Source organism: Labrus bergylta, chromosome 14, assembly GCF_963930695.1.
Source record: "Labrus bergylta chromosome 14, fLabBer1.1, whole genome shotgun sequence".
NCBI classification, from domain to species: Eukaryota; Metazoa; Chordata; class Actinopteri; order Labriformes; family Labridae; genus Labrus; species Labrus bergylta.
In genome coordinates, this window is record NC_089208.1 from 12,174,856 (window position 1) to 12,202,315 (window position 27,460).

At 39.5% G+C, this 27,460-nt stretch overlaps 1 protein-coding gene across 2 annotated transcripts; it reads left to right on the forward strand.

Moving 5' to 3' along the window:
* Window positions 1–10,409: 10,409 nt before the first annotated feature.
* pitx1 (paired-like homeodomain 1) lies at window positions 10,410–21,430 on the forward strand. 2 transcript variants are annotated; one of them, XM_065963230.1, is made up of 5 exons: window positions 10,410–10,566; window positions 11,512–11,566; window positions 15,788–15,937; window positions 17,063–17,265; window positions 20,119–21,430. In XM_065963230.1, exons 2-5 carry the CDS (start codon window positions 11,521–11,523, stop codon window positions 20,665–20,667), a joined length of 948 nt encoding a protein of 315 aa, XP_065819302.1. In that variant the 5' UTR covers window positions 10,410–10,566; window positions 11,512–11,520; the 3' UTR covers window positions 20,668–21,430. The 2 variants fall into 2 exon arrangements, with proteins under 2 accessions (XP_065819302.1, XP_020491225.1); XM_020635569.3 differs by lacking the exon at window positions 15,788–15,937.
* Window positions 21,431–27,460: the final 6,030 nt, after the last annotated feature.

Below are 27,460 nucleotides of genomic sequence, written 5' to 3' on the forward strand. Positions count from 1 at the left end.
AGAGAGGAGGAGAAAAAACGAGTTGCTCCCTTTTTTTTTATTAAATCGATTTAAAGGAAAGAACATTTACTTTAAAAATAAATCTTGAAGTATTAGACCCTGGTACGTTCAAACGTGTTTTTATATTTTAATTCAGCATCCATTGGGCTTAAGGAAGTTTATTGTCTATTTTGGTGTTTCTTTTACCTGAAAGTTGGTAGAAATTTTCCAATGTGCCTTTATTCTGAGAAATAGTAGAAAGTTATATCAAATATTTTCATTTTTTTCTGAATTATAGTTATTATTTAATCTGACCTCAACCTTTATGGAGTTTGATCCTTGGATAAGATGCGGCCCTCGTATTTAAAGGTTTTCCCAAAGAGAGATCCCTACCTGATATTCTTTAGAAGGAGCTGCATGGTATATCAGAGATTATGATTGATGAGCTAAAAAGAAAGTTTTTTAGTATCTCTACATTTTGTTTCTGCTTTCCAGAGGAGTCGTCAGAACAAGCTCCAGACCTCTGTGCACTTTTATTGGCCTTGTTAATGACGCAGTGTTTGTGCTATTTTTTTTATCAGAAGCCAGAACGTGAGAAGGAGCTAAAGTGCTTCGTTAAAGACTCTCATGTATGTCTTTAAAGCAGCGGATAGTGTTTTATCTGGCAATCTAGATCAAACTGCCATGGTGAGTTCACTGCTCCGGCTTCTTTTAACTCTCCCATTCCCATACCTGGATCTCATGTGGAATTCCCGGAGAAGGGCAGTAAATTGTCCAGCGGGGCGACGTTGTCCTCTCCCTCCTGAATACCTTCACTCTGAGAAAGTTACAAGAGAGGAGGCATGTTGAGTTTCACCGACTTGTCCTTTCTGAAAAACACATACATCACTTTTTTTTGTTGGGAGGATGTGAGCAGCATGTGTGCACGTGTGTATGTGCAGGTTAAACATGAGCTCGTGTATATCAAATCCATGACTGTCGGAGGTTTAACAACTTCCCCAGATGAAATGATTTGGCAAAGCAATGCTTTTAGAAAAATGAACTATGTGGTTGACCTTTTATTGATGGACAAAGAACATATAAAGAAGGCTTGTTGAACAGTTCACTTTAGAACAATAACTTGATCTAAATGATATTCAAACAAGTCAACTCAATTTGCTTAAAAGCAGGATGCATGTTAATTCATTAAAATCTCAAAAACATACTAAATCAACAATTGGTTTTAAAAATGGATGCAGTGCAACTCTCTGCAACCATAATGTGAATATCAGAGTGCATTAAGTATTTGATCTGAGCCCTGAAATTCAGGTCCACATTCACCCCGACAATGTTTCAGGTTTTTCCTTCTTTGTAATTTAATTCAACATACTAATCTGTAAAGAGACTGCTAACAATTGAAGCACATTTATTAAGATGTGTGTATTAATCAAAGCAGCGACACTCTGAAGGCCTCCATCAATGTCGCCATAGCTACAGATACTATATTTTTGGAGATATGCTGATTCACTGTGACAAAAATACTCAAGGAAGTCATTTTTGGTGGCAGAAATTTGTGCCTGATAAACATGACGGCTTTCTGCTAAAAAGTTCTTTCCCCAAGGGGAATGCGCAGTGGACACAATGTTCAGGTCTCATTAAGCACAAACCATAATCTTTTCCTATAAAGTAGAATAGAGAAGTGGAAGTTAAACATAACCCAAAATGTTGTGGTTTCCCATAAAACAGTAATAAAAAGATTGATTAAATAATAAATAAGGGATCCATAGGTGAATGCAATGTTCTTCAGTATTTAGATAACTTGCGTCTGTTATAATAATAACAGACAAGTACAAAAAAAAAGGAAAGACTTTTGGTCTCACACGAGATTATAAGTATTGTTTGCCCCATTCTTTGCCCCTGATAGACTCCCCAATGGACCTGCTGGTTCTTTAAACTATTTCCCCTCCATCCCTAGACGCGGATAAGCATCATAAAATATACTTCCAAAATACAAAACATGTTGTATATTCCTGTGGGGGGTTACCATACCTGCAGAGGTATGGTTAGTCACAACACCTGTAGAGCTTCCACTTGCACCAGTGGAGGTATCACGATAATTCATATTGTAATATAAATCAGCAATAACATTTCTTAACAAATAGCCAATGGAAATAGATGATATCAAAACTGCAGTGATTCATACATGTGTGGTAGTGCATGTTCTTTGAGGACAAACAGCTGTGCGAGTGTATAGGTATGGTTGTGTGAGTTTGTGCACATGAACTCGGGAGTATGTTTACAATTGTTTACACTCTCTGGGTTCATGTCTTTTCTGGGGCCTGGTTCCACCGAGCAGGCAGGTACACTGACAGGCAGGGAGGCCATGGCAGCCTCTTAATCATTCTTCCCTGCATTTAGTTTCTCTTTTGACAGTCCTTCACTCTTGTGTGACGGCCCACACAGCCGCCCCAGCCTGCTCACCTTTTCACGGCTCCTGAAGCGAGACTATTAATGCACTTGCTGCTCTCCTTGCTGCATCGACGCCTCACCCAGAGCTCCAAACTCCCGTGACAGTGCAAGACGCTCACTTTGTCTGCTGTGTTTGTCCAAAATTTGTTTCAATATGTATTTTTGGGAACGGTAATGTTTGCATAATAAATCTTTGTGGCAGGAGAATACAAAGAGAGCTGAAGGTCGAAACCTGGGTGGGTCGGATAGGACATTCACTCTCTTTTCTTGGTTTACTCTTTACTCTACTTTCCATTCTTTCTCTCTCTGCCAGTTTTTTTTTTCCATCCTGCTGTCAGAAGGTTTATATACACATGTATCAGGGCCCAGCACGGAGGCTGGAGCGGCCTTCCTCCTAAAGTAACCTTAAGCAGCTCTCATGCAGTTTTGCTGCTTCACATGCTTGGCAACAAGTCGCTGAGAATCTGCACAGATATGCAGCATGTTAAAAAAAATATTCACCTGCTCAATGTTGTCACATGAGATGTGAACAAGCCTGGAACGCCAACATTGGTGGAGATTATGTATTAAAGACTTTGCTTATCAAGCGATTTGCTTTATTACAACTTCACTATAGTCATACAAACAGCCTAAGGCAGTCACAGGTAGCCAAAGTGAAGCTGAGACAAAAGGCAAAGAGGGAAGACAAAGCAATGCACCCCAACCGATGGAAAACTGGACTTGCTCTCTCCACTTAGACAAAAATGAGGAAGTAAAGAAGCAGCTATTGACAAAGGCCAAGGAAACAGAACAATACTAGATCTTCCCTGGCACTATTTTCCAAGGAGTCACTATGACATTGAGCACAAAGCAAAAACATATTGAAGAAAGCTTAAACAGCAGTAGCATTTTTATGGGAGGTTAGTCTGTCCTCTTTTAAGAATGAGACTCTATATCTCAATCAGATTCTGAATGAAATAGTGTTACGAGAGAAAAATATTACCAACAATTAGGCTACTCCAATTTAAATGAACTTTAACAGATCATTTTAACATCCACAACTGTAAGGCTAGAAATGTATTGATGAGCATTTTCTGATCTCTTACCTTCCTGGTAAAGGTTTAGCAAGATGAGAATAATTTATTAAAGCAAAGGTTACTCCAAAGATGTCCATTGGTTTTAAATCTAAAGCCAGAAGCCTGTTAGCTTTGCTAGCTTAGTTTAGCACAAAGACTATAATGTGGGACAATCTGTTAGGCAGGCTCTTCGCAATATCTAAGTAATTTTCACATTCATTTATTCCCGTTAATTGCGACAACATTACCAGTGTTAAAATTAACTATACACCATTTTTAGGGACTGGTTGCTTGGTAACTGCTCTGCAATAACATGGTCAAGGTTTTTGTGTGTGTTTCGTACCCGTAAATTAAATTAGATATAATAAGACTGCAGACTTTTTTTTGCAGACAGATGTGAGTGGGTATCAATCTTGTCATCTGACTTTTTCAACAATGTAAATACATTTTTGTCAAAGTTTGTCTTTGAGGGTTAAGGAAAGATCCTTGTAAGTGTTAGAAAAGACAACATTTATAACATGATACAAATCGTACATAAATTCTGCCTTTGCTTCTCAGAGAGAGTAGACATCATTTGTGAAGGGACAAGTCAGCATAAAAACAGACTGTTTAAGTGTTGTTTACATCTATGGACAGTTAGCAGTTTCTTTTTAATCAGGTGTAAAACTATATAGATAGCTGTACAAAATTGGTATATTGTTAATCAATAATTATGTAAAGAGACAAGTCCAGCTGTTTGTATTTAAGATCGCTTAAATCACACAAATTTGAAGAACCACAAAGTTGAGCTTCAAACCCAACAGTCAACACTATCATGTAATCAGAGCAGCCACACGACCTTCCAGATTTACTCTCTGTCACTGCTGACAGAAGCAGATTGAAAGTAGAAGAAGGGGATGAACTGTGTTCCTTGATGAGTCAGAGACTGGACTGAAAGTGGATGGAGTCCAGGGGAGGAGAGAGCATCGTGATCTGAGTGGGATGGCTCAGGGGAACGCTATCCCAAAACACAGCTGAGCGCTATAAGCCTCCACCATAAATCTTGGCGCTCGTCGAACCACAGCCAAGCTTGTTCAGCGCTGTGTGTCGCTCCAGAGGCCAGAATCCAGATGTTGGAGAGATGGTAAATAAAACTATCGATCAAAGCTCAATAACCAAAAAAAGAAAACATGTGGATTTCTTTAAAGGCGGCTATTGGGAAACTGATATTGAAAATGTGTCTTAAGCAGTTTCAATGAGGTTGTGTGAGATACACAACAATCAGGCGTGCACCATGTTCATACAGACTCCCTCAGAGAGTGAAATCAGTACTTTAATCCCATTTAGGACGACACAGATATTATAACTCCAAGTGATCAGTGCAGCTCAAGGTGTTTCTGAATACAAAACAGGTCTGTTCCACTAGATTAGTTTTTATCATTTATGGATGCAGGTGGATTGAAGGGATAAACAGATATGGAAACCTCATTGTAGAAGAAATATCCTTGGCTTAAAATCTCACTGTGCAGACAGTAGTGATGGTTTATTGTTTAAGACCTCTGCCTCTGGACATGAAGTGATGCTTGACTGAATCCACAAGGATTCGTCTGTATCCTCTGTCCCTGCTGCTTGCTGCTGCTGTCTCTTCTCAGCTTTAAAATGGCTGAACAAAACATGACAGAAGGGGCAGGGTACACAGATCCCTCCAGAATATTTGAATATTAAGGTTTTACATGCGGTGAAAGATGAGCATTGGGTTTTTTCAATGATTGTAGTGCCAAATTTAATGAGAAATGAATTTGCTTGTTTTCTTCCAAGAAAAATAAAAATAACCTATAGATCTTCTTCCCAACAGGTTCACTTAATCTGCCTTTAGTTTCAATCTGTACAAGAAAGAACAAAGTGTGATGTGAGGAAGAAAACAGAAGCACACTACGAAAGTGGAAAATTGATTGTTCAAAGTGCTCATCTGCACTGATCTTTGCTTTGGCTTTGGTCTACCTGATCTCAGACTCACCGGGAGCACTGTGTGCACTCAAAACATCATATTACAGGATTTGAGGGATTTCCGGGTAGTGCGGTCCACAAAGGTTTCAAACAGTTGCTGCCATTTGCACAGCACATCTTCACTATGTAAGTTTAGTTTTCATTTGAAGAGTTGGTAGATGTCTCCTAGTGGGTAAAATCTCAAGCGGATGGTTATCTTTGTTTTAGGGTTTTTTGCTCTACATGACTTTTCTCAAACTCAGAAAGAGTGTAAAGTAACATTTTGTAGTTTTAACATAGTTTCCATGTTTATAGGACTACAAAGGGTTGTGATTGTATGGTATGAAATTATGTCTTCAGTATGATTTTTATCTATCGAACATTTTAAGCAAAAATAGTCTCCCCTCTGAAAGTGTTGCATGAAGTGGAGATGTTCTTTAACTTCATTGTAACTATAAGGAAGCTTACAATAAATATTTGTATCTTTGGGTACTTTGGGGACTCCTTTCATATTCAAATAATTATGTTCTAAAGTTGACTTTAATACTTGTTAATGAAGCTGCTAATGGGAAAAGAAGGCTGATATACCGGTAGGTAAAATAATACAAATCAATCATCTTGAATTGAATTTTTAAGGATCTGCAAGCAGTCATTAATGAAACCATTTTAGAATGACTATATTTAGTGAGCATCATCCAAAACAAGCAGCCTTAGGGATATGATCATCTTCAAAATCTGAAAACAGGAAACATTCCCTGAGATAATGACATGCCTTTTTGTACTTATTAAGCCAGATAAAGGGATTGAAAGAGGGTTTTAAGCCAAGCTCAGTTCGTGTGTGGTGCTAGAGAAGCTCGTTTCAGTTGTTTGTCTTTGAAATCTTCTACCAAAAGGAAACATCATAAGCCCACATTACACTGATGCTTAAATTAAAAACTGGAAGCTGGAAGTCCGTTTCTCATCAGCACTAAGCCAAAGAGGCCGGCCGAGTTTGGATAAAGTGGAAAAAAGGGAAGACCCTCCTCTTGAAATGATGATCTGTGCAGCAGACCTGTTTACGTTGGTAATCTCCGAGCCCTGTGCAATCAAAACATCACTAATTTCACTGCCGATTGGAAACTGTGACATCCGAGTTTTCAAGGGGGACTGCTGCTTCGAGAGGAGAAAAAACAGCAACTGGGAAGCATCCATTCTTCTTAATAGCTCCAGTGATGAGAGGGTGACTTCATTCTTATGCGCTCACATGTTTGGAAGTACATAAATATCCATAGTCGTGGAAACTTTATTCAGTAAATATACGGGCTGTTGTGGATCAGTCTGATTTCTGGTTGGGTGTTTGGCTCGTGCACTCTGGTTCTGCTACAAGTTAGAGAAGTGGCAGCGTCATTACATAGGGCTTTCCATCCATCCTGTGGAGCTGCCCAGTGTCAAGCTCAAAAAACCTCTCCTGATTGATTCTACAGAGTCTGGACGACACACGAACAAAAGCACTTCTCTGCTTCTCACTCAGCGGAAAAAGGCCTCACTTGCTAATGCCCCCTGCTCTCTTTATTATGATTGTCCTGCACTGGAGTCTTGCTGGGAGTTGCTGGTTAAAGAGAAAAGTAGATCCTCTTTAACTTTTGGTTTGATTAGTTAAAACAAACAAACAAACAGAGAACCTTGTCTCTATAAAGCTCTGCATATGAAAATAGATTATTTAGATATGAAACACAATTTTTGGTGGTAGGGGATCTCTTTTTAATCTTATTAATATTGTGGTTTGTAGTGTGCATATCATCCACTACCATTTCAGTTGGCAATAACTGTAACTGCAAGAAAGGGGAAAAAGAAGCAGAATGCAGCTGCAATGCAATCATGGATCCTATTCACAGTCATCTGATGTTGCTAGAACGTTTTAGTAATCTCTATAAGAATGACATCTGCATAGAAGTGAAGCTTATAAAGCACTCCTGGACATCGTCTCTCAGCTCCAACTGCATTGTGGTTTTTCAAGTTGCTTGCCCCGCTGCAAACAATGACCAGTGCACACTAAAAAATACTTCTTTATTTCTAACTGCTGGCTACACCGGAAGAACAAAAACATTTCCTGTTGCGACCATATGTCAGACTCTAGTCAAGATTGCTGAGATCTCTATTCAAACCAGCGCACACACACACACACACAAACACACACACACCTCAACATGTGCATGCTTTCTCAACACACTTGCACATCCAACCTCCTCCGATCTCAGACCCTTCTCCTTCAAAAGGGTGTGATCTTGTTTTCCACCTCTCTTTCCAGTGAGCATCAGCCCTCCTGTTATGTTGGAATAACTATTTACGCTGCGGGGGTGACCATCAGACAGGCCCTGGCCACAGACACACACCTCCTCCCCCTTTACACACACACATACACACACTCAAAACGGACTAAATAATCCCTCCACCTATTTGCACAGGAGAGATGAGGCCACGGCCTCACCTCCAGGGCACTACTTAACTCCTCGAGTCACTCGTTGAGTAATCACAGCATTCTCCTACCTGCCCGCCCGCCCGCCTGCCTACTGCCTAATTATACAGAGGCAGAGTGTGAGTGTGTCATGATTTAGCATTGCAGGCCCCACAGGTAGACAATTACACAGGCCAGTATTAACTATTATTATAACTATTTTGTGGACACAGTTGCATGTTGGGTCAGTATTGTATTGAGGCCTAGCACCAGTCAAGCAGGATGACATGCATGTTTCAAGACTTTCCAAGTTGCAGCTCCTTTGCCGTTGAAATCACAAATTTAACACATTCACAAACTTTCAAGATAAAAGAAAATGTCAAATAATTCTCCCTAATAGAAGAAAGAAATATATCAAAATATAAATAAAATAGAAAGTCTGTGTTTTCTGTGTCAGCCAAAGAAATCTCAATGGACCTTATTCCACATTTGAAAAGATCAAGCAGCAGCTGATTCTGATTCTAAGCGCCTTGCAGTGAAAGAGTCCAGAATCGGGATTTTTTTCTTTTGGCACCATTCAGGCAGGCCTGATAATTTCATCCCGGCATCTTCGTGATGACTTATTTACATGTCAGTCTTGGACGTCCATTTTTTACGTGTCAATACACTGGAGTAAGTAACCCTGTGTTATAATGATTAAAAAAAGGAACAAGAAAGCTGACATGAGGCGAAGCCTTCGCCGTCTCCGTGATGCACCATGGGAAGGAGGCCTGTCCGTGTCCTGGAGGGAGGCCCGCAGCTCCGCTTTAATCCCTCCAGGATCCCTCTCACAGAGCCGGGCTTTGCCTCATGCGCAGCTCTTGGCCGAGGTAAAAAGGAAAGTGTAAGGGTGGGACAAATTTCACACTTTCTCCCAAGTCTCAGGCCAAAAGACTGAGCTTGTAAACCAAAGTATTTGGATCTGAGATATTCTCTGCCACAGTGACGCCGCGGTGGTTTCAAATCCAGCCAGTGTTTTTGTTTTGATCAACTCTGCAACACTGAAGCTGATGAAAAGTACACTTAAATGCTTTTACCTACATGAAATATCGATTAAATGTAAATATTTTATTGAAAAAGTTCTACCTTTTGTATGTTTTGTAAGTCTTCTTCGGTGATCCACACAGCCGGGCTTACAGTCCCAACCGGGTTCATTCTAAGTCTCGTCTATTTGCGGCCTGCTCTGTTTCTGCACCTTTTTTTTTTTAAGGCCTTTGTCTATTAAGACAACCTGCGCTGTCGGTCTAAACACCTGACCCCGATCATCAGTGTATTTGCTTTGGCTCAAAGGTTTATAAAGAGTCTGAACTCCGTTGGTTTGGTTGTAACCTATTTTGTGTCTTTGTTTCCCTCCCCGCCGCTGCGCTACAGCTCAAAGACACACAGACCACAATATCCCGAGCCCGGCATCTTTAAAACGATGTAGACTGAACAATATTTCCATTTTTTTAAGGTGTACTATTATTAATTTATTTAGTTCTTTGCAAGACGCACTAACCGTAATAATTTTAGCCACAGAACATATAAATAAGCACAGTGAATCTAAAACATCGGAAACCTTTTTTGAAATGTACGTCATTCATAAGAATTTAAACAATTAGAAAGAATTAATTTTAAAAAAAAAACATATTTACAGCAGCTATTGGTGTGTAGTGTTAAACGATTATTGTATTCAAAACCGATTAGTTATGAAAAAGACAAACATGATCAGCGCATTCATCCAAACTATCAGTTAAGATTATCTAATGAGATTTACGCTCTTTAAAGACAAAGGTCACTTCTGAAAACTGTAGGAGTATTATGATATTTACGGGGACAAGCAAAGCAACAATAAAAACGCTATTAAATCTGGTGTTAGGCTATTATGTACATTTACACTGTGTGAATAACTATGTAAAATCTGAAAATTGTAATAAAATGTCAGATGAATCCTTTTCATTCTCATTTCATTATATTTCTTCCACAGCCGCACTACAGTTTTCTAAAAGGACATGTGGAGTTTCGTAAAGGTGATTTTTGGGAAAGTTTTAAACGGGTTTACGGGCTCTCATATGCCTCTACTTTTGACAAAAGATTGTTTTTGTTTCCTCAGAGAAGCTAATATGAGTAGGCTTCGTTTGCACAAGACACGTTTTAAACTATTAAACTGAACTAAAACTGTCCTAATTCATTTCTTTCCAAGATATCAAAGTAATAATTTGACTCTTCTCTGTCTGCTTCTTGCTGCTATAAGGGAATGGAATAGGATTTAAAAAAAAAAGAATCCAAAGATTGAGACAGAGGAAATATGGAGTAATTTTACAAAGAGTTGTGGATTAAAAATGATGACGATATTTTTTAAACAGCACAATGATGAAGAGAATATGAAGCCTCTGAGGAGATGACAACTGGGGAGGTGGGTAATGGATGGCGGCGGCAGCAGTGGAGTGTTGGTGGTGGTGACGTCACCACAAGGCGTGCTGCAGAGCGTTGAGGAAGAAAACCAAGACACCGCCGCAGAGACGCAACCAAAGCGCAGATTACCGCGGACGCAGCGTTTACGCGCAGCCGTCGCGCAAAGTGGATTTACTATACACCTGCATGGAGAAACTCTGAGGCTTTATTCTTTTTTCTTTTCTATCGTCTTCCTCCGCTGGGAAGCAACTGGTGAGTCACAAACAGCTTTCTGTCTGCTCGCTGGATTTTAGCTTTCAGCTCAGGGACACTTGAAAGGTGGTTTGCAGCTAGCGTCGTCGCTCTCACGCTTTAGATGTTGCACACATGATTCCGCGTTAAGTATGATGGTGAAAAAAAGTGCGAACTCCAAGAAGCAGTTCGTGTTTTAAGGTAGCTGGGGTCAGAGAGGCTGCAGTGACCGTAGAGAGGCCAGAGAGTGGATGTAGTTTTAAGCACAGCCGTTTGTAGCATACACCATCTTATTGCAATATAAAGTACTGAAAATTAAGTGTAGTTGTGCATTAATCTCTCACTGACGCTGTCATGAAACTATGAATGAATCTAAATTGCACGCGACTGCAGCATGAAGCGTGAGAACACAGAGGGAGCAGAGAGAAGATTTACTGAGGACAGACAGCAGCAAAGGGATTCCTGTAGATAAGAGTGTGTGTGTGTGTGTGTGTGTGTGTGTGTGTGTGTGTGTGTGTGCCAACTGTCACGGCAAAGGTAAACTCTGCCAAGCTGATGCCGCTATATATTTGAAGAGAATACAATTTTTATATTAAAATAGAATAACAGTTTTACATTTCAGTAGAATAAAAGTTTTAAATTACAATGGAATAACATTTTAAATGAAGAGAGGATAACAGTTAACAGATAACGCTGGATGGGCTGTGTGTTATTTTTTGGCTCTATTGGAATTTCCTCAACATCATATTCTATATTTTTGTGATCCTCTTAAAATAAAAGTGAGAATTAGAAAAGAATGCGAAAATTATTCAAACATTATAAATAAGAAGTGTTTGTGGTGCATGTACAACAGGATGGTTGTTGGATTCAAACAACTTAGATCTCCTTTTTTTTTTTTTAAATCAGCTCTAAAACGGTTTGTTTTTGCTTATTTTAAAAGAGACTTTTTCTCCCTCTGTTTTCCAGGTAACTGGAATGGAACTGAATCTGTCGAAAAATGGGATTTCTTGTGGAGACCCGGGTAAGTCTTATTCTCTGCTCAGTGTGATACTTTGGCTTTTATTATAGGGAAAATTACTGGACAAGTTTTACGTCGTGTATTGAACAAAGCTAGAAATGATCACGTTAAGCAAAAGCATGCGGTGTTCTGAAGAACACTTCGTCTCCAAGTCTGAACTGCGTGTCCACGTGTATATGTTTTCAAAAGTCAAATTATGTCTGCTGATGCGCGTGACTCTTGGGGCATTGCTGCCGACACGTGGGAATATAAAAACATGAGATGCAAATACAAGCGAGGCGGAATCAAATGAAATCAGAGTTGACAAAACAGTTACGACACTTCTGCGCGTTACTTTTACACAGCAATCTTTTTATGTGTCCAGTTTTTGAAAATTATCTCTGGATGTGTCGTAGTGCATTTTGAAAACGAAAATGTTAAACCATCAAACCAGGCAACAAAAGCTCGACTCAGAAAGGGAAGTTGTATCCACGATCTTTACATGCAAAGTGTTTTGTTTTATCATCAAGTGGAAGGTTTTATACAAACCTGGATTTGATCACAGGCTGAAGGAGGAAAGTAAAAACGCGGACGTTGTAATACTTTGAAAATATGGTTTTGGACATGTAAATGAATGCAAGTTAGGTAGAAAGTGGTTGAAATAAAGTTTAAATGCATTCTAAACAAACAAAGCATTAATTAACTTTAAACCTAAAAATGTAGGATATGAATACACATAGGTTGAATGAAATTCAGACTATATGATTGTGTTGGGGTATATAGACTACTCTGAAATCAGACATTTGTGTTTTCAAGCAGCCTATCAGAAGAAGAAAAAACTTCCAGTGTTTCATAAATATCGTTTTTTTAAGGATTTTTTCAAACGGATTTTTCTTTATGCATAAATCCACATTAGCAAACTGGCCACTGAGCACTTTGGGCAGTAAACTTCATTTGGATTAGACCTAATGAGAGTCTATCAGGGAATCCTCATTTTTAATGGCTATGGCTAGTTTTATATTCACCTGGCCTGTACCCCCCTCTGTCATGTTGGTTGTTGGTTGTCAGGCTGTAGGTTAAACAGGTCCTGGCCCGAGCTGGGACACCGTCACCATAGAAACAATCAGACGTGTTCTTCTCCAGTTACCCACAGTGTCCTCTTACATCTCCACTGCTGCTTTGCCACCCTTCATTTTCTGTACGCTTTGTTTCTGGTGGTCGTGGTTTGACTTTGTTCTAGAAGAGAGAGAAAAAAAAAAAAAAACGTATCAGGACTGTATTCCAGTGTGTGATTAACGGCGTTCACAAAGTTTATTTTCAATTCTTAGCGGAAAAATATGAGTGTTTGCATTGCCACTGGCCTTTAACCAGTACTGCCGGATGGAAAGGCTTTCTCAGTCATCCATCACACGCAAGTGCCCTCCAGAGCGGAGGAGGAGCGGGGCGCGGGCCGGGATGCGGGCTGAGGAGGCTGAGTATTTAGATTACCGCCATCTATCAGCTCGGAATATCAGATGGAGGACCACAGGACAGTGTCCATGATGTGATAGAAATCCTGCAATATTCCCGTTGGTTTTCAAATAGTCCGCCTCCTATATTCTGTGCTGCTCTGACATTTATGTTATGTTTGGAAAAGGTTTTTTTTTTTTTTTTTTTAACATTTGCATTTTGGGGCTTAAACTTCACTTGTCTTGAACTGCCGTAAATGAGCAAGAGCTGTATAGGCCATACGTGCAAAGTGCAGTAACCTAGAAGTTATATAGTGACCGATTGAGAGTTTCACAAACTGCAAAGTAAATACCACCTGCTGACACTATGGTCACGCAGGTCCTTGAGGTCATATCTGCACATCATCGTTTTAGTCCCCTATAGCTGCTGGAGGTGAATTTGTCCTAGTGAATTTGTGAGAAGGTCCCTTTATACGCACTCGGAAGAAAGAAAGTTATGGAGTTATGTCCTCTCCAGGGGAACTTAGAAGACTATTAATAAATGACGAACTTGTTACAGGTCTATAACAGATATGATAGCGGTAAAGTAATCCTGAATAAAAATTAAATTTATTTTGTGTGGATTTATATTACAGACCTATGTTCCCCAACGCTTTGCAAAACACTGCAGAAAAAACTCTGTCCAAATATAGTTTAAAAAAAAAGTCTAAGTGGTTGTCGAGAATTTGCACGATTGTCTGTTGAAAAGGCCTTCAGGGGAGGTTTCCGGTCGGACGGGGATCTTATGTCAGAAGTCATAGACATACAAAGGAACCAAAACGTTCGAGACTGGCGCCGGTGACAGTCCGGGTCTCGGACGATGAGGTCTGAGCCGGAGAGCGTTCAACCTGACACATGAAGGGTACAGGCAGGAAGGCCCAACCACTGCGAGTCGGCAGGTCAGCTGCGCTCAAGTTGCAGTGGAAAGTTATGTGACCTAAAGGTCCACATTTCTTTGGTTGAAAACTGTTGTCCATGTCTGTGACGAAACAGCATCCATTCCTTCATGTTTTGCACTCAGATCTGATTTTCCTCATCAAATGAATTTGTTTAATTAAATGCTATAGGTTACGTCTAACGACTCGAGTGTGAGATCTAAACGTGCGTAATGAACGCTGCAAACAGACCTTAGACCGAAGGGAAGCCCATTTTATAGCTTTAGACAAATACATGGAATAATCCAAATAGAGTCAAATACGTTTTGCAAAAAAAAATCTAAGGCTATTGTTCTTTTTCCCTGAATAAAAACACCGCTGGTTCCCAAGATGCATCAAGTGTACTTAAACAGTTAGGATTAACAGAGTCCTCGTCTGACATCCTGACAGAAAAACTCAAGAAAAAGAGAATGTTGACCTCTGTGTGTTGTGGCACAGTGAACTTATTGTTGAAGAATATCTGATATATTTTGTAGATGCTGCTGCTGATGTTTAACTTCAAATCAGCACACAATAAGAGCAAGTCAACATCTGGATGACGCTGTGCAGCTCTCCACACAGACACACGCTGCAGTCAATTAAGAGTAACAGTTCACTTCTCTGTGCTGTGAGTCAGTGCCAATACTGTGCATGGGTGTCAGGAATAACACATTATATTCAGACTAGAAAACTATCTGACTTCATAACATGCTTAAACTTTACATTTGTATTCACTCATAGCCTATTTCCCGAGGATTCTTCAGAAGCATATTATCTGCTTCAGAGAACACACTGGTACACCGTGTGTTGCTTAATGGGAGCTCTGATCTGCCTGATTTTTTTTATTTTTATTCCTGAATGTTTATTTGTGGTGAAACAATGAGCTGATATAGAGCAACAGTTTACAGTGCGGGCCATTCATATACAGTAATCTCCACATCATCGGGCACTTTTCACAGAAAGGAAACAGTAACTGGGCAGACCCGCGATAGATGGCAAATGTTTATTCAGCTCAGTACATATCCGAGATACACATTGTGTGGAGCTGTGTTTGTGTGCGCGCTCTGTGTGTTTGTGCACCCAGCTGCATTTCAATGAACACATTACAAACATGCCTGCACGAATAAAAGGCCCCTTTCTCTCCAGGACAGCAAAACGCTGCATTGCGCGCTCCCATGCTCTTGAAAAAAAGCGAAAGAACGCTGTAAAAAGAAATGCTCCGTTAAGAGGTCTAGTCGAATGCCAGTCTTATAAGTCTGCCAACGTCAAAGCAAACTAGTGTAGAGTTAATTTCCTTGGAAGGAACAGGGCATTTGCTCGGATGGATCATTTTGTATGCTTTCACTTCGTCTAAACTGTAAGATATAAACCGATTTGCATGCGACAAAACCAGAGATCTAATAATGAATAGCACGCCTTTTTTCACTTGTTGGAGTTGACGTCAGACTATCTTGTCTGGTAGGTTTTTTTTCTTGCAGTGGGCAGACTTAGTGGGTGGGACTCGCTCAGTTTGGGGAGGTTAGATGGGTGTGTCTCTTGTGTGAGCCGGAGCTTCCCCTTGGTCACATCGGACAGAAGCTTTCCCCTTCAACGGACAGAAGAGGAGCACACTGCTGTCACTGAGGAGGGGAAAGGGGATATGTTTTATCATTTCAGAGTTATTTTCATTCGTGGAAGAACAAACTGTAGTGGGAATTCTCCCTGCGTGGCTCATCGACTTATGTCGTGGTGTGTGTGTACCTGGTAGCGCTTGGATTTTTTTTTTTTTAGCTGTTCAAGGGGGAAAGTGTTGTGCACCGAAGGATTCACCCCGTTTCCTCACTCTACGCATCCTTCTCTTCAAGGTGGGATGAATTTGGACAGAATCGCAGAGGCCGCGAGAGCACCGCCGCCCCGCGACGCTGCCCCCGCATTTCATTTACCGAGAACCTCCAACAGCAACCGTGAAACTGTAGAGAACTCAAGCAGCGAGTCTTCAGAAACAGAATTGGCAGGTATACAATCAGAGAGCTTTTAAGGGCTCGATCCCTTCTTCTGAGTGCAATAACAGTTTAGTTTCACGTCTCCACAAGCTCGTTTACGACGGGCTTTCAAGGAGGCTTCTGTCAGTTTGACGCAAACGGAAAAGGAGAAACATTTTCTTTTCATTTCAATGTCAAAGGTTTCGACTTTTCTCAATCCAATGGCCGTTTGTTTGTTTGCGTGTGTTTTTGTGCAAAATGCGCATGGACTAATGTTTTGAAACTCAATTCAGATTTAAAAGTAGAAGGTAATCCCATTTGGTGTAGTTACACCCCTTTTTCTGTTTATTACGCTGAACCAAACACTTGGCAGGATCCCGAGGTCTATCAGGGGGAAAAAATGCATTACAGAGGCTTGCTGTCCGTAAATGCATTCAACTAAATATTAGGCCTGTGAAGCAACTGAGGTCGGTGTTTATCATTCTTGTTGGAAAAAAAATATAACAAGTTTGTGTTCTTTAAATTGGTCAGATTTAATATTTCTCCAACATGTCCTTGTTATATTATTTTTTTTTTTACATTCTTCCCCGACTTGTTTCACACGAAACCGAGCAAGTCTTCTTTGTTGACGTTACTCACGGTTCTGGGATTTGAAAAATAAGTCTCTGTTCGAAGGTTCCATTTTATTCTGGCAAAAGGTCAAGAAACTATTCCCTTTCGTGATTAACCTTTGCACGTGTTGACCCTTCAGTTTAACGGTGAGATCTTGTTAGGACAAGAAGAATACACGATAGTAGAAGGAGATAAGAGTGGGCAGACTTTGTCGTAAAGAAAGTCACACTTATCTGTCAGAGCATAAAAAGGCAGCTCTGAGTGTGTTTGAAAAGATCCATGTAAAGTTCCAGACATGTTTGTAAATATTTGGCTTAATGTGTCACTTCTCCCCTGGTGCTTATTTGTTATGGATTCTTTAATACAAGTTATTTATAAACCTGGTTTATTTAAAGGCCTTTTATCTTAGTTTAACCAGAAGTTTGTTGTGCACTTAATAAAGGTGCCAATACTATCTTCCTCATGAATGTTCCCTCATTTGCGTGCTATTAAGAGTACATTATAGCTGTAGAATAACATATTTTCATTCTGATTTCTGATCCACAGAAAAGGAGAGGAGCGCTGAACAAAGGAGCGATGACGGGAACGCAGACGATCCCAAGAAGAAGAAGCAGCGGCGGCAGCGGACTCATTTCACCAGCCAGCAGCTACAGGAGCTGGAAGCAACTTTTCAGAGGAACCGCTACCCGGACATGAGCACCAGGGAGGAAATCGCCGTGTGGACCAACCTGACCGAGGCCAGAGTGCGGGTAAGAGACCAGCAGGCCGTGCGTAAAGTGTGCGTCATGCGTGCGTAAAGACAGCAAATTAAAGCAGGCTCGTGTGACAGGAAGGATTCTTATAAAATGTTCTTAATAAAGGAAATAATAAATATATTAACACACGTCAGGCAAATAAATAATATAATAATGACCCAAATAATAAAGAAAGGGAAAATAAAACATTCTGACAGTAAATAAATTAAATGAATTTAATTCTCAAATATGCAACTAATAGCTTAACATCAGAGCCATACGGTGTATGATGAGTGCGCTGAATGCATGTTGTGACTTCTCGTTCACTGATTTTTATGCAAAATTACCTACCTATTTGTTTGGACCACGATATTTCAAAATACTGTAAAGAAATGTCTATTCTCACGGAGGATGTCAAAACAGAAACATTTCCATTTATATTATATTGTATTATAAGAAGGCCAATGATCTCATTTTTATTTAGTGTTTTATTATTACTTTTGCCACGTCTTTAAAAACGACATCATCCTGCTTTTATATACATAAAAATACAAAATGCAGCATTGTAGAATTGGTTACTTTAAACGCTTTAGCTGGAAGCTTTGTGTGTGGTCAAATAGAGAGTAGAGAGACTTAACTGATTGCAGTCATCCCAGGCTGACAGACGGTTTTTTTTAATCATGGAAAAGTGTGACTTTTTCATGATTAAACACGAGCATAATTCTCAACATCTCGCGTTTTCTAATTCTGGTAAAGCTGCAGTTATAATCACCGTATATACTATGAAAACTTATTGTGAAAACTTTGTTACTATTTGGATTGTTGGAAAGAAATACATCGTCGTTGCTGGCGTATCCGTGCTGCTAATCGAGGCCAATGAGGGATTTGTCTTTTGATGACTTCATCACCAGTTTGAGTTCATAATTGTCCCCGCGGCGGAGACTACACATGCACCTAAATGTGGCTGAATCAATGCAATAGGAACAACAGTATGCTATTTATTCATGGACCATATTTAAGGATGCAGTTTTAATAGACTTCGGTTAATAAGGCTCCGATATTGCTGGCACACTGAGCCATCAAGTAACTACAAAACGTATGGACACATCCCACGCACTGTTTACTCGCAGGTATTCATGCTGATTGATATTGCGTTAAACACACACAACATTGCAGTTGCTTTTCATTGACAGTCCTGGCGCCTGGTATTTGTAAAATCCACCGTTGTTGCATAATAACACACAAAAAAAAACATTTTTTCATGACACAGGGCAATCTTGAGCATTTTTTATGTAGGCTATGTAATATTTGTGAACCTATTTCATAACATGTTTTGACATTTCTAAGTGTTTGGACTTGACCTTTAAATGCCACTTGTGTTTTATCATGCATGACAAATATCCAGTTGTACTGAGATATGTGGAGAGACTTTTTCAATGCAACCATACCTTAATTTGATGGAACGCCGTTTTTGCATGTTTACATGATGTTTATACCAATAGAAATATATTCTGAGAGGAGAGGCGGTGCTTTGTGTGAAATGCAGCTTGTGAGTTTCAGCTCTCTCTCTCTCACATAGTTTACGTTTTTGTGGAGAATTTATCCACCACCCCCTGCTCCGCTAAGTAGCCGCTGCAAGCTCGCCAGTTGTAAACTGTTTCTGCTTTGAAATAAAAATGACTCAGACTGCAGACTGTAAATCTTAACTGACGGAGGTTCTGTTAAGATTTACTAAGAAGTCAAGAAATGTAAGCTGCGTCTTTCTGATTCATATTTTCACCCCAGACACAGAGATAGGCCTATAGGTCTATGCTATTTAAAAAAAAATAAAAAATAAAAAAACATGTCGGCGTTAATTTTACGTGAATGCAACACAGAAAAACATTTTAATTTTGATGGACATTAAGAAAAAAAAATGAAAAGGCTTTTCCACTATTTTGCATTGGTTTTAATTATTTTATTTAAGTCTAGGCTATGTTGTAAAGTTCAGGAAAAAAAACATTTAGCCTTTATTTGGGATTCATTTTTTTATTAGGTTACAGCCTGTGGAAATGTCCAAATTTCTCAGACAACATACCTAAATAATTGTTACTCCGCAAACACAACTTAATTTAATGTTACTGATAAGCTACAAGGTTATATTTTCATCTTCCGCAAATGTGTTCAATTTTTAAAAGTTGGTGGTCAACTTTAAAAAAATTTTAAAAAACCTGCATCAGAGGTTTATCCGAAGGCCTAACAAATCTCAGATACGATCCTGGAATCACGACTTTAGATATGTCAAATAGAGGATACATTTCACTCACGAAAAAAGTGTTATTTTCCATGTTTTTGAAAGATACCGACTGAGTTTAAATAGACAAATGTGTACGGATTTTTTTTCTCAACGTATGATAGGCCTATTGTTGCCGTGTTTATAGATTGGTGTAAACAAACTTAGGCATCTGAGACCGTTCAACAGATGTTGTAGGCTATTAAAGCACTGTCCATCACTGCGGACTTTTCAGTGCGCTTTTAAGTGACTGACCTTCATGCATTTACACTACTCTGAATAGCATTTAAAAAAAAATAGACATCGTGTAGATCTTTGTCTATTTTTTGAAAGGTCGGACAATGTTGTGTGTGTCCTGCATCTTTTGCATCAGCACACCTTGAAGGAAACATGCTGGCCTTAAAGTGCTCAGAATTATTACTCCAGCCCTATTTCAGTATGGCTATAGAAAACCTGGCTATACATTTAGGAAATATTTCCATACTTTAAAAACTTGGTGATTTAAAGCTGAAAGAACGGCCACGCGCAACACTCATTAATGATCTGATAATTGGTCATTTTACGTTTTTGTCACTAACTGTGTATGTCTCGTGCAGGTGTGGTTCAAAAACCGGAGGGCGAAGTGGAGGAAGCGCGAGCGGAACCAGCAGATGGACCTGTGCAAGAACAGTTACCTGCCGCAGTTCAGCGGCCTCATGCAGCCGTACGAAGACATGTACCCTGCATACACATACAACAACTGGACCAACAAAGGCCTCACCCCGGCGCCGCTCTCCACCAAGAATTTCACCTTTTTCAACTCAATGAGTCCGCTCACCTCGCAGTCCATGTTCTCCGCGCCCAACTCCATTTCTTCCATGACTATGGCATCCGGAATGGGCCACTCCGCCGTGCCGGGCATGCCCACACCGGGCCTCAACAACATTAGCAACCTGAACGGAATCAGCACTTCCGGGATCAACTCTGCTATGTCATCGTCCGCTTGTCCGTATGGGCCTCCCGGCTCTCCGTACAGCGTTTACCGGGACACTTGCAACTCCAGCCTGGCCACCCTCAGACTGAAATCCAAACAGCACCCAACTTTTGGATACAGCGGCCTGCAGAGCCCGGGCTCGAGTCTGAACGCGTGTCAGTACAACAGCTGACGGGCCAGCTGTATTCTTACAAATATAAATAAGTATAAGTGATAAACAGACACATGTCAGAGCTTATAGGCGACCTGCGGATTTGGGGGGAAAAAAATCAAAGACAACTAAAATGGATAAGTTGCAAACACCTTTCAAATAAAAAGGAAAGAAAAATGTGGATAATGCGGGTTTTATGTGTTTACCAATGAACTTGCACATCAATTGAAATGTCCATTTTTGGGGGGATTTTTTAAAATGATGAAGACGTGTTACATTGCTGCATTGTAAATATATAAATGTAAAAATATACAGGCTTGTCATCAAAACAGATGATGGGATGTTTGTTTTTTTCTTTATGTGCTTGCTTGTATTGAAAACCGGAAGGGGGCGGGGCCTTTATTTCTCGACCAAATCAAGAATTTACTCAAATTAAAATGTCGACCATATCATAAATCAACACTCAAAGTAAAAAAAAAAAAAAAAAAAAAAAAAAAAAAAGTCTACCCCATATTGTACATATTTTAAAGGCTGCTTTTGTGTGCTTACTGATATCAGTCTATGCAGGGGGGCCAGCGGCCCCTTTGCCTCCCTCTGATTCAGTGACTTTATCTTGAAATGTTTCTTGTTTGACATAGAAAACTCCGCATGTTTAATTTGAGTGCAACGTGTTTTGTACAATAATGTAAGACTTTATCCGACTAAGATGTACACAAAAAGGTGAATCAAAGTCCTCATGTGTTTATGGTAACATGTTTGTTTGAATAAACTCCAGGAAAAGAGAGGTTTACCTACGGTACTATATGTTTTAGAGACGTCTTTGATTAACGGGCTGAGATACAGTGGTCATGTTCTTTACAAAGAGGAGCAAAATATATAACCAAGTTTATAACCCACAGACTAATTTTTTCATTCGATGAAATGGATAATTTCAGGAAAACGAAGATTAAAGGGAATGTTTCTGAAATGCGAGTTAATACGCACCTTGCAATGCAATGAATAATCCTCTCCATTTTATTTTTCATAGGATCAGGGTCTTCAGCCTTACTTTGTATTAAGATAGTTTATTCAGTATTATTCAATAAAAAAAATTTAATCACGGTGCAGCTAATAATCCCACATGCGCCTCTAAAGTTTTTTTAAAATCTAATTTAATTATATCAAAATCTAGGTTTATGAGTATCATTATTTTTATAGCCGCGTCTAAGCCTAAAGTGATTAATTCAAACTGTTTTATTTTGTAAAGCTTCCTTCATATTATTACCTCAAATAGGCTAAAACAGACTTCAGTGTCACAAAAAGAGAACGCCTTACACTAAATTGGGGGACAATCTCTCGCACCTTTGTCACAGTGCAAACATCATTAAATCAATACCATATCTTGTTCTCTGACACCTGCAGAAATCCCCATATCTATATTACTCACTGTAACACAGATATTAGCGGGCAGCCTCAATGCAGCGAGAAAGAGTGTGTGTTTTGACTGATATGCTCTTTCTGAGGGTAGCTGGGTATTAGAATCACACTTTGAACCATTTGAAATAATAAGTGCGTACTTTAAAAATTGCTTCCATCCATTAAGGATTTTAATATACTGTAGCCTGAATGTGTTTGGGACATTCAAGAGCCACTCATGTGTGATGGAGAAATACTCTGACTGAATACGGTCTGAACTTTCAATGTTTAGTGCATTCAGGTTCTTTTTGGGTGAATTCATTACCTGAAATAGGTCTTTAATATTACCACATGTAGCCTAACTCTAAATTGTAGCCTACAAATATGTGAAGTGCAGTTTTACTTGATGATCATTGATAGGACAAATTATTTTTAATCTAGAGTGGCTCTATAATGTTCATGAACTGTACGCATTTTGTGTGAGTTCGACTTTCCTGTTACAGGCCCTCAGTATTTTATCTGTAGTGTCTCATACTGAAAAATCAGTTCCTTTTTTAAATAATTTGTAATTATAGCCTATGATTGTTTTTCCGACACTCAAGTTGTGGCTCTTTTTTGAGGGGACACTGAGGTGATTTACTATTTTTCCCCCTCCTGAAGTGTCCATAATAATCCTTAAAATGTCGTGAGTTTGTGGCCCATGAGTTGAGTCTCTGTAGCCACAAACATACAAGTTGTGGATATTTTATGGCAGTTCAAAATGTCATGGGCCTGCATATTTTCCTCTTATTTATATTATGCATCCAAAAACATTTACTAATTTTCTTCTCCATCTTGGTCACAGATTTTTTTTGTCCTCCTTGCCGTTTCGTTCCCCGATTCATAACAAGTCACAACAGTGTCAGCAGCGTGCGCGGCCTCAAATTCTTTCCTTGGGCGCGTCCGCGCTCACGGAGGGGCAACACGTTTACTCAGGGCGGTCTTGCGCACTGGTTGTAACTGTAACTCCTCGCTTTGGTTTGGAAATGTTTGACGAGAGACCAAAGCGCACTGAAGGCTTGTAGTGATTGATAACAATAACAAAGCGCGTCGTAAATGATACCCATAATTCCTTTTTTCCGGTTAAAGAGCGCGCGGCAACATGAACGCGCCTGTACCAGGAGGGCAAAGTTCAAGACGTGGCTTTGCAGGTAAATATTTGAACTCGTGTTGCCCCGCTTGGCAAGTTTCCCCTTCCCCTGAATTATTAGCGATACGAAGAGGGAATCGAAAGGAAATAATAGGCTATTGTACAACAACAATTATCTCAAGATAATTACTTAATTGAATCCTTTATTGTGTGTGTGTGTGTGTGTGTGTGTGTGTGTGTGTGTGTGTGTGTGTGTGTGTGTGTGTGTGTGTGTGTGTGTGTGTGTGTGTGTGTGTGTGTGTGTGTGTGTGTGTGTGTGTGTAATGCAATATTGTCTGAGATTGATTGACAGCCTGATTGAATAAGTAAACAAACATTTTTGGAGACTGATCTACCAAGTAACCATAAATGAAAATGACTAAGCAGTCGCTTAATTTAACTTGTCATCAGCTCCTCCAAACATCAGTTTAGTAAATCCAATCTGGATTACAGACAAAGCAGGGGATGCGGCCAGGCCCCAAAAGGCCAAAATTGCACAAGTGAATTTATTTCACCATTTACACCAGTAGTTACAGAATTTGCTTCCAAATATCAGACACTGCGTTATTATTTTATGTACCTATCATTTGTCTTGTCCCTTTTTAGCAAATAAAGTCTCAAAACATCCGTTTCTTTAGCATCCCCTGTTCTCCTACATGGCAAAGATAATACGTTGTTTTTGATAAATAAATGAAGATTAAATAAGGTAACCCATAAGAGTTTAACGTGGCCATGTCTGAGGATCAGACTTCAGGGGGCTTTAAGTGGATGGGCGTAGAAAAACAAAAGTAAGAAACCAGAGTCAAACACTGTAACAGATGTTCTAAATTGTAACAGAAAGGAGGCAGCACACATCCCCCAATCTTATATTTTATACCACTACACTTCTATGACTTCTGACTCTATAACCACACCCTTCTGGTGTACCCTAATCAAGAAAACAAGCACTGCAAAGGGAGGCCTCCCTCAGCCATGAATACAATGCTGTCTGTTAGTCTTCTGCTGTTGCACCACCAGGTGACCCTTAAACCTGCCCTGCAACTGCTGCCTCCTTATAAACACAGTCCATATTTTTGGATCCAAACCTGTGGTTCAGAAGCTCTACCTAGAGACTATGTAATGTACCCAAACAAGAGCAGCAGGGGTCTATGAGGGCAGTATCAGTCTCTCTGATTTTATCTAGATGTGTAAGGCAGCTGTTACACTCCAAAAACTAGAATTCGACATACAGATATCAGGTGTAACAGTTTCTTCCCTACAGGTGCTAAGCATTACAAATTTGCTTTTAGTCTTCCAGGAAGCCATTCTTATTTATTTTCATTAACTTAAGAAATTAAAATGTTAAATACCTGAAACATGTGAAAGACTGGTAATGAACATCTTTAAGCTTTTAATATAATAGAGTGCAGCCCTTGAATAATCAGAGTTGAACTGATAGATGACTAATTCAAAGATCTATCTCATGTGTGTTCAAAGTCTTGGCAGGTTGATTTTGATGCCAAACTTTGTTTGAATTAATTCAGTCCAAAGACTACAGCGTGCTTTGATAAAAACAATCTTTGAAGAACACAATGGTCCCTAGTCCTGGAGGTAAAAAAATCAGTTATTTTAAGAATACATTTTATCCAATCTCAACCTGCAGAGAACAGAAACATGAAAAAAAACAAGCTGAATCCTGATGTGCTGCTTAAATTTGGTTACACTTGGATTAATGCTGCCATGAAAACAGCACAAACTGTAACTCAAGATGCTGCATGTTGGGCTACTTGTAGTTTCAATCACACTTGTGGTTATAATGTCTCGTCTTTGAGTTTTCACACCATGAAGTAGACTGTTTGGCCTTTTTGTCTCACATTTAGTCCCATTGTGATTCAGCAAGACTGTCATGGTTATAAATGTATGGAAACTCACTACTAAGAGATGCAAGACTCCCCAATGTACAAAAAGAAGTTTCTGTGTTTCAAGCACATGCTCCTGGCTATAAATCAGGTGAACAAAATAATAGATACAAGACTGTATAGCACAGCTGCATTTTATAGTCTTAAGTGTTATTTTCAAATATATTCACACTGTTTAAAATGTAAAGACTATAACAAGGTGCCTTAACCTTGTTATAGTCTTTACATTTAATGTTTTTGAATAGATTGTACTTTAGGAGAAATGCTGCAAATTCTGCAAAAGTGTTACCTCTGTTACCTGTTCAGCTGCAGCAACAGAACATTCCTTTTCAAGATCTGTGAATCTCACAGGGTTGGGCTTCATGTCTTCATCCCTCTTGGCGACACCGTCCATGTTTGCTGTGTACTTCGGCAATCTCAAAACTCAGACTCTCATTGCAGTTTTTAATCTCCCCTGTGAACACAGAATAGTTATTTTATTTCGAGAATTGAAGCCTTACACTACAATATTTCAATAAGTCAAAACCACATCTGACAACACATTTTTTTTTATTCAGCAATAATTCGATTTACAAAGCAGTGAGTATTTCAGTGGACTCAACGGTTAGATAAACTATGGCAGTTTTCAAAACCGCGTACTACATACCGGTACTATCTAAATCAGTATGCAGTATATACTGTATACTGCATATTTAGTTCAACAGTAGTATGTAGTATGACTGCCAGTCGTCGGTTATTTTGCAGTATGCTTGGCACGGTAATAATATGAATAATATGTAGTAATAGAGCAAGCCAAGGACCCTGTAACTGCAGCTGCTTGTCCAGCTGTGGCACATCCACTGTACAGTCTAAAAAGCAGAACAATCCGAGGTGGTGAGACTTGACCTTGAATATATGAACAAGTCATATTTGTTATTGGTTCATGCCCATAATGTGGCAAGATATTCAGTCACCGCCACCGAAGAGTTCAAACAGCTGCGCTCCGGCATTTTGATCTCTGACCTGGCACTTTGCATTGTGGGAAACAGTACGCGAGGCAGACTGGTCCGATGCATACTGTACAATTTTCCCGAATCAGCATGGCATCCTGGTATTTTTGGCATACTGCGGATCTCGCAGTTGCTCGCATACTGCATACGGCATTTTGGCCAAATAAGTACGTACTAGTAGTATAGTATGCGGTTTCGAAAACAGCCTATGTTGGGATGATTTCTAGACTTTGAAGTGATATACCTTTACAGTATTTTGTTTGTGGTGTTGTACCATATTCAAAGAATTAAAAAATGTAATACCCAAACATTAAAATGTAGCACACTCTAAGATCTTCAGGACAAAGCTGGCTCATCTGAATTTGAACAACTTATTTAACATACATTCTAACATTACAGCATTTTGGCCTTCTTCAGAACTTATTATGCACTCAGGCTAAAGACTCCAGGAGAGACAGATGGGTATAAGGGAAGTGATCTGAGGGCAAAACAGATCCAACCTTTTGTTTCAAAGAGGCCCTCATGGTGAAGATCATTTTTCATAATTTTGTTATTTACAGTGTATTTCAACAACATCATAACATGATCACATGGTAAGCACTATCAAAAATGCTGAGGCGAGGTAATTTGGTTTTAAAAGAGAAAATAAAAACCCCTTGTGAAATTAATAGCAATGTATGCTAACTCTCTCCCTGGTCCATTGTCCTTTGCTGTGTTTTATGGCTTTCTGGTTTTTATAAAAGTAAGTATGTTAGCAACAGCTGCTTGGAACATTTTTCCAGGTTGTGGGTTGAAAAGGAGGAAACTTGTGTTTGTTTAACTGCAGACAAAGTGATACAGAGACTTCCCTCCATGAGATGTGTATAAGTGTTTGTGTCTTTGAGATAAAGGAGGTTACACAGTTTACTCTTTAAGCCGTGGATGTCAGTGCTACACAAAGTATCAAACAAACCTTCAGGTGGACCAGTAGCAACACCAGATACTTTTACAGTTTACAGTTCGCTAGCAAAAACGAACACACGCACCTTACCTTTGTTGCTAATCTTTTTCTAGTCATCAGGCAAATGGTTCTGAAAAGCTTCTCATTGGTTTTTATACTTCCTGATTGAACCATTTTCACTGAAAAGGGGGGGGGGGGGCATACATTTTTTCCAATGAGTGTTTGTTTTTGAAGATGTTTGTGAAATATATAACTTGAGCACTGAAACTTCTTGAGGATTTGCAAACACTACTTTATAAAATGTGAATATAAATGTAGTCACATTGTCTGTCTATATGTGTTATTTATAGTAAGCTCCCCTACAAGTGGTAAAGTCCACTTCAATTATTTATGTGGAGGGAACTAGATGTGTGGGTGTGTCAGG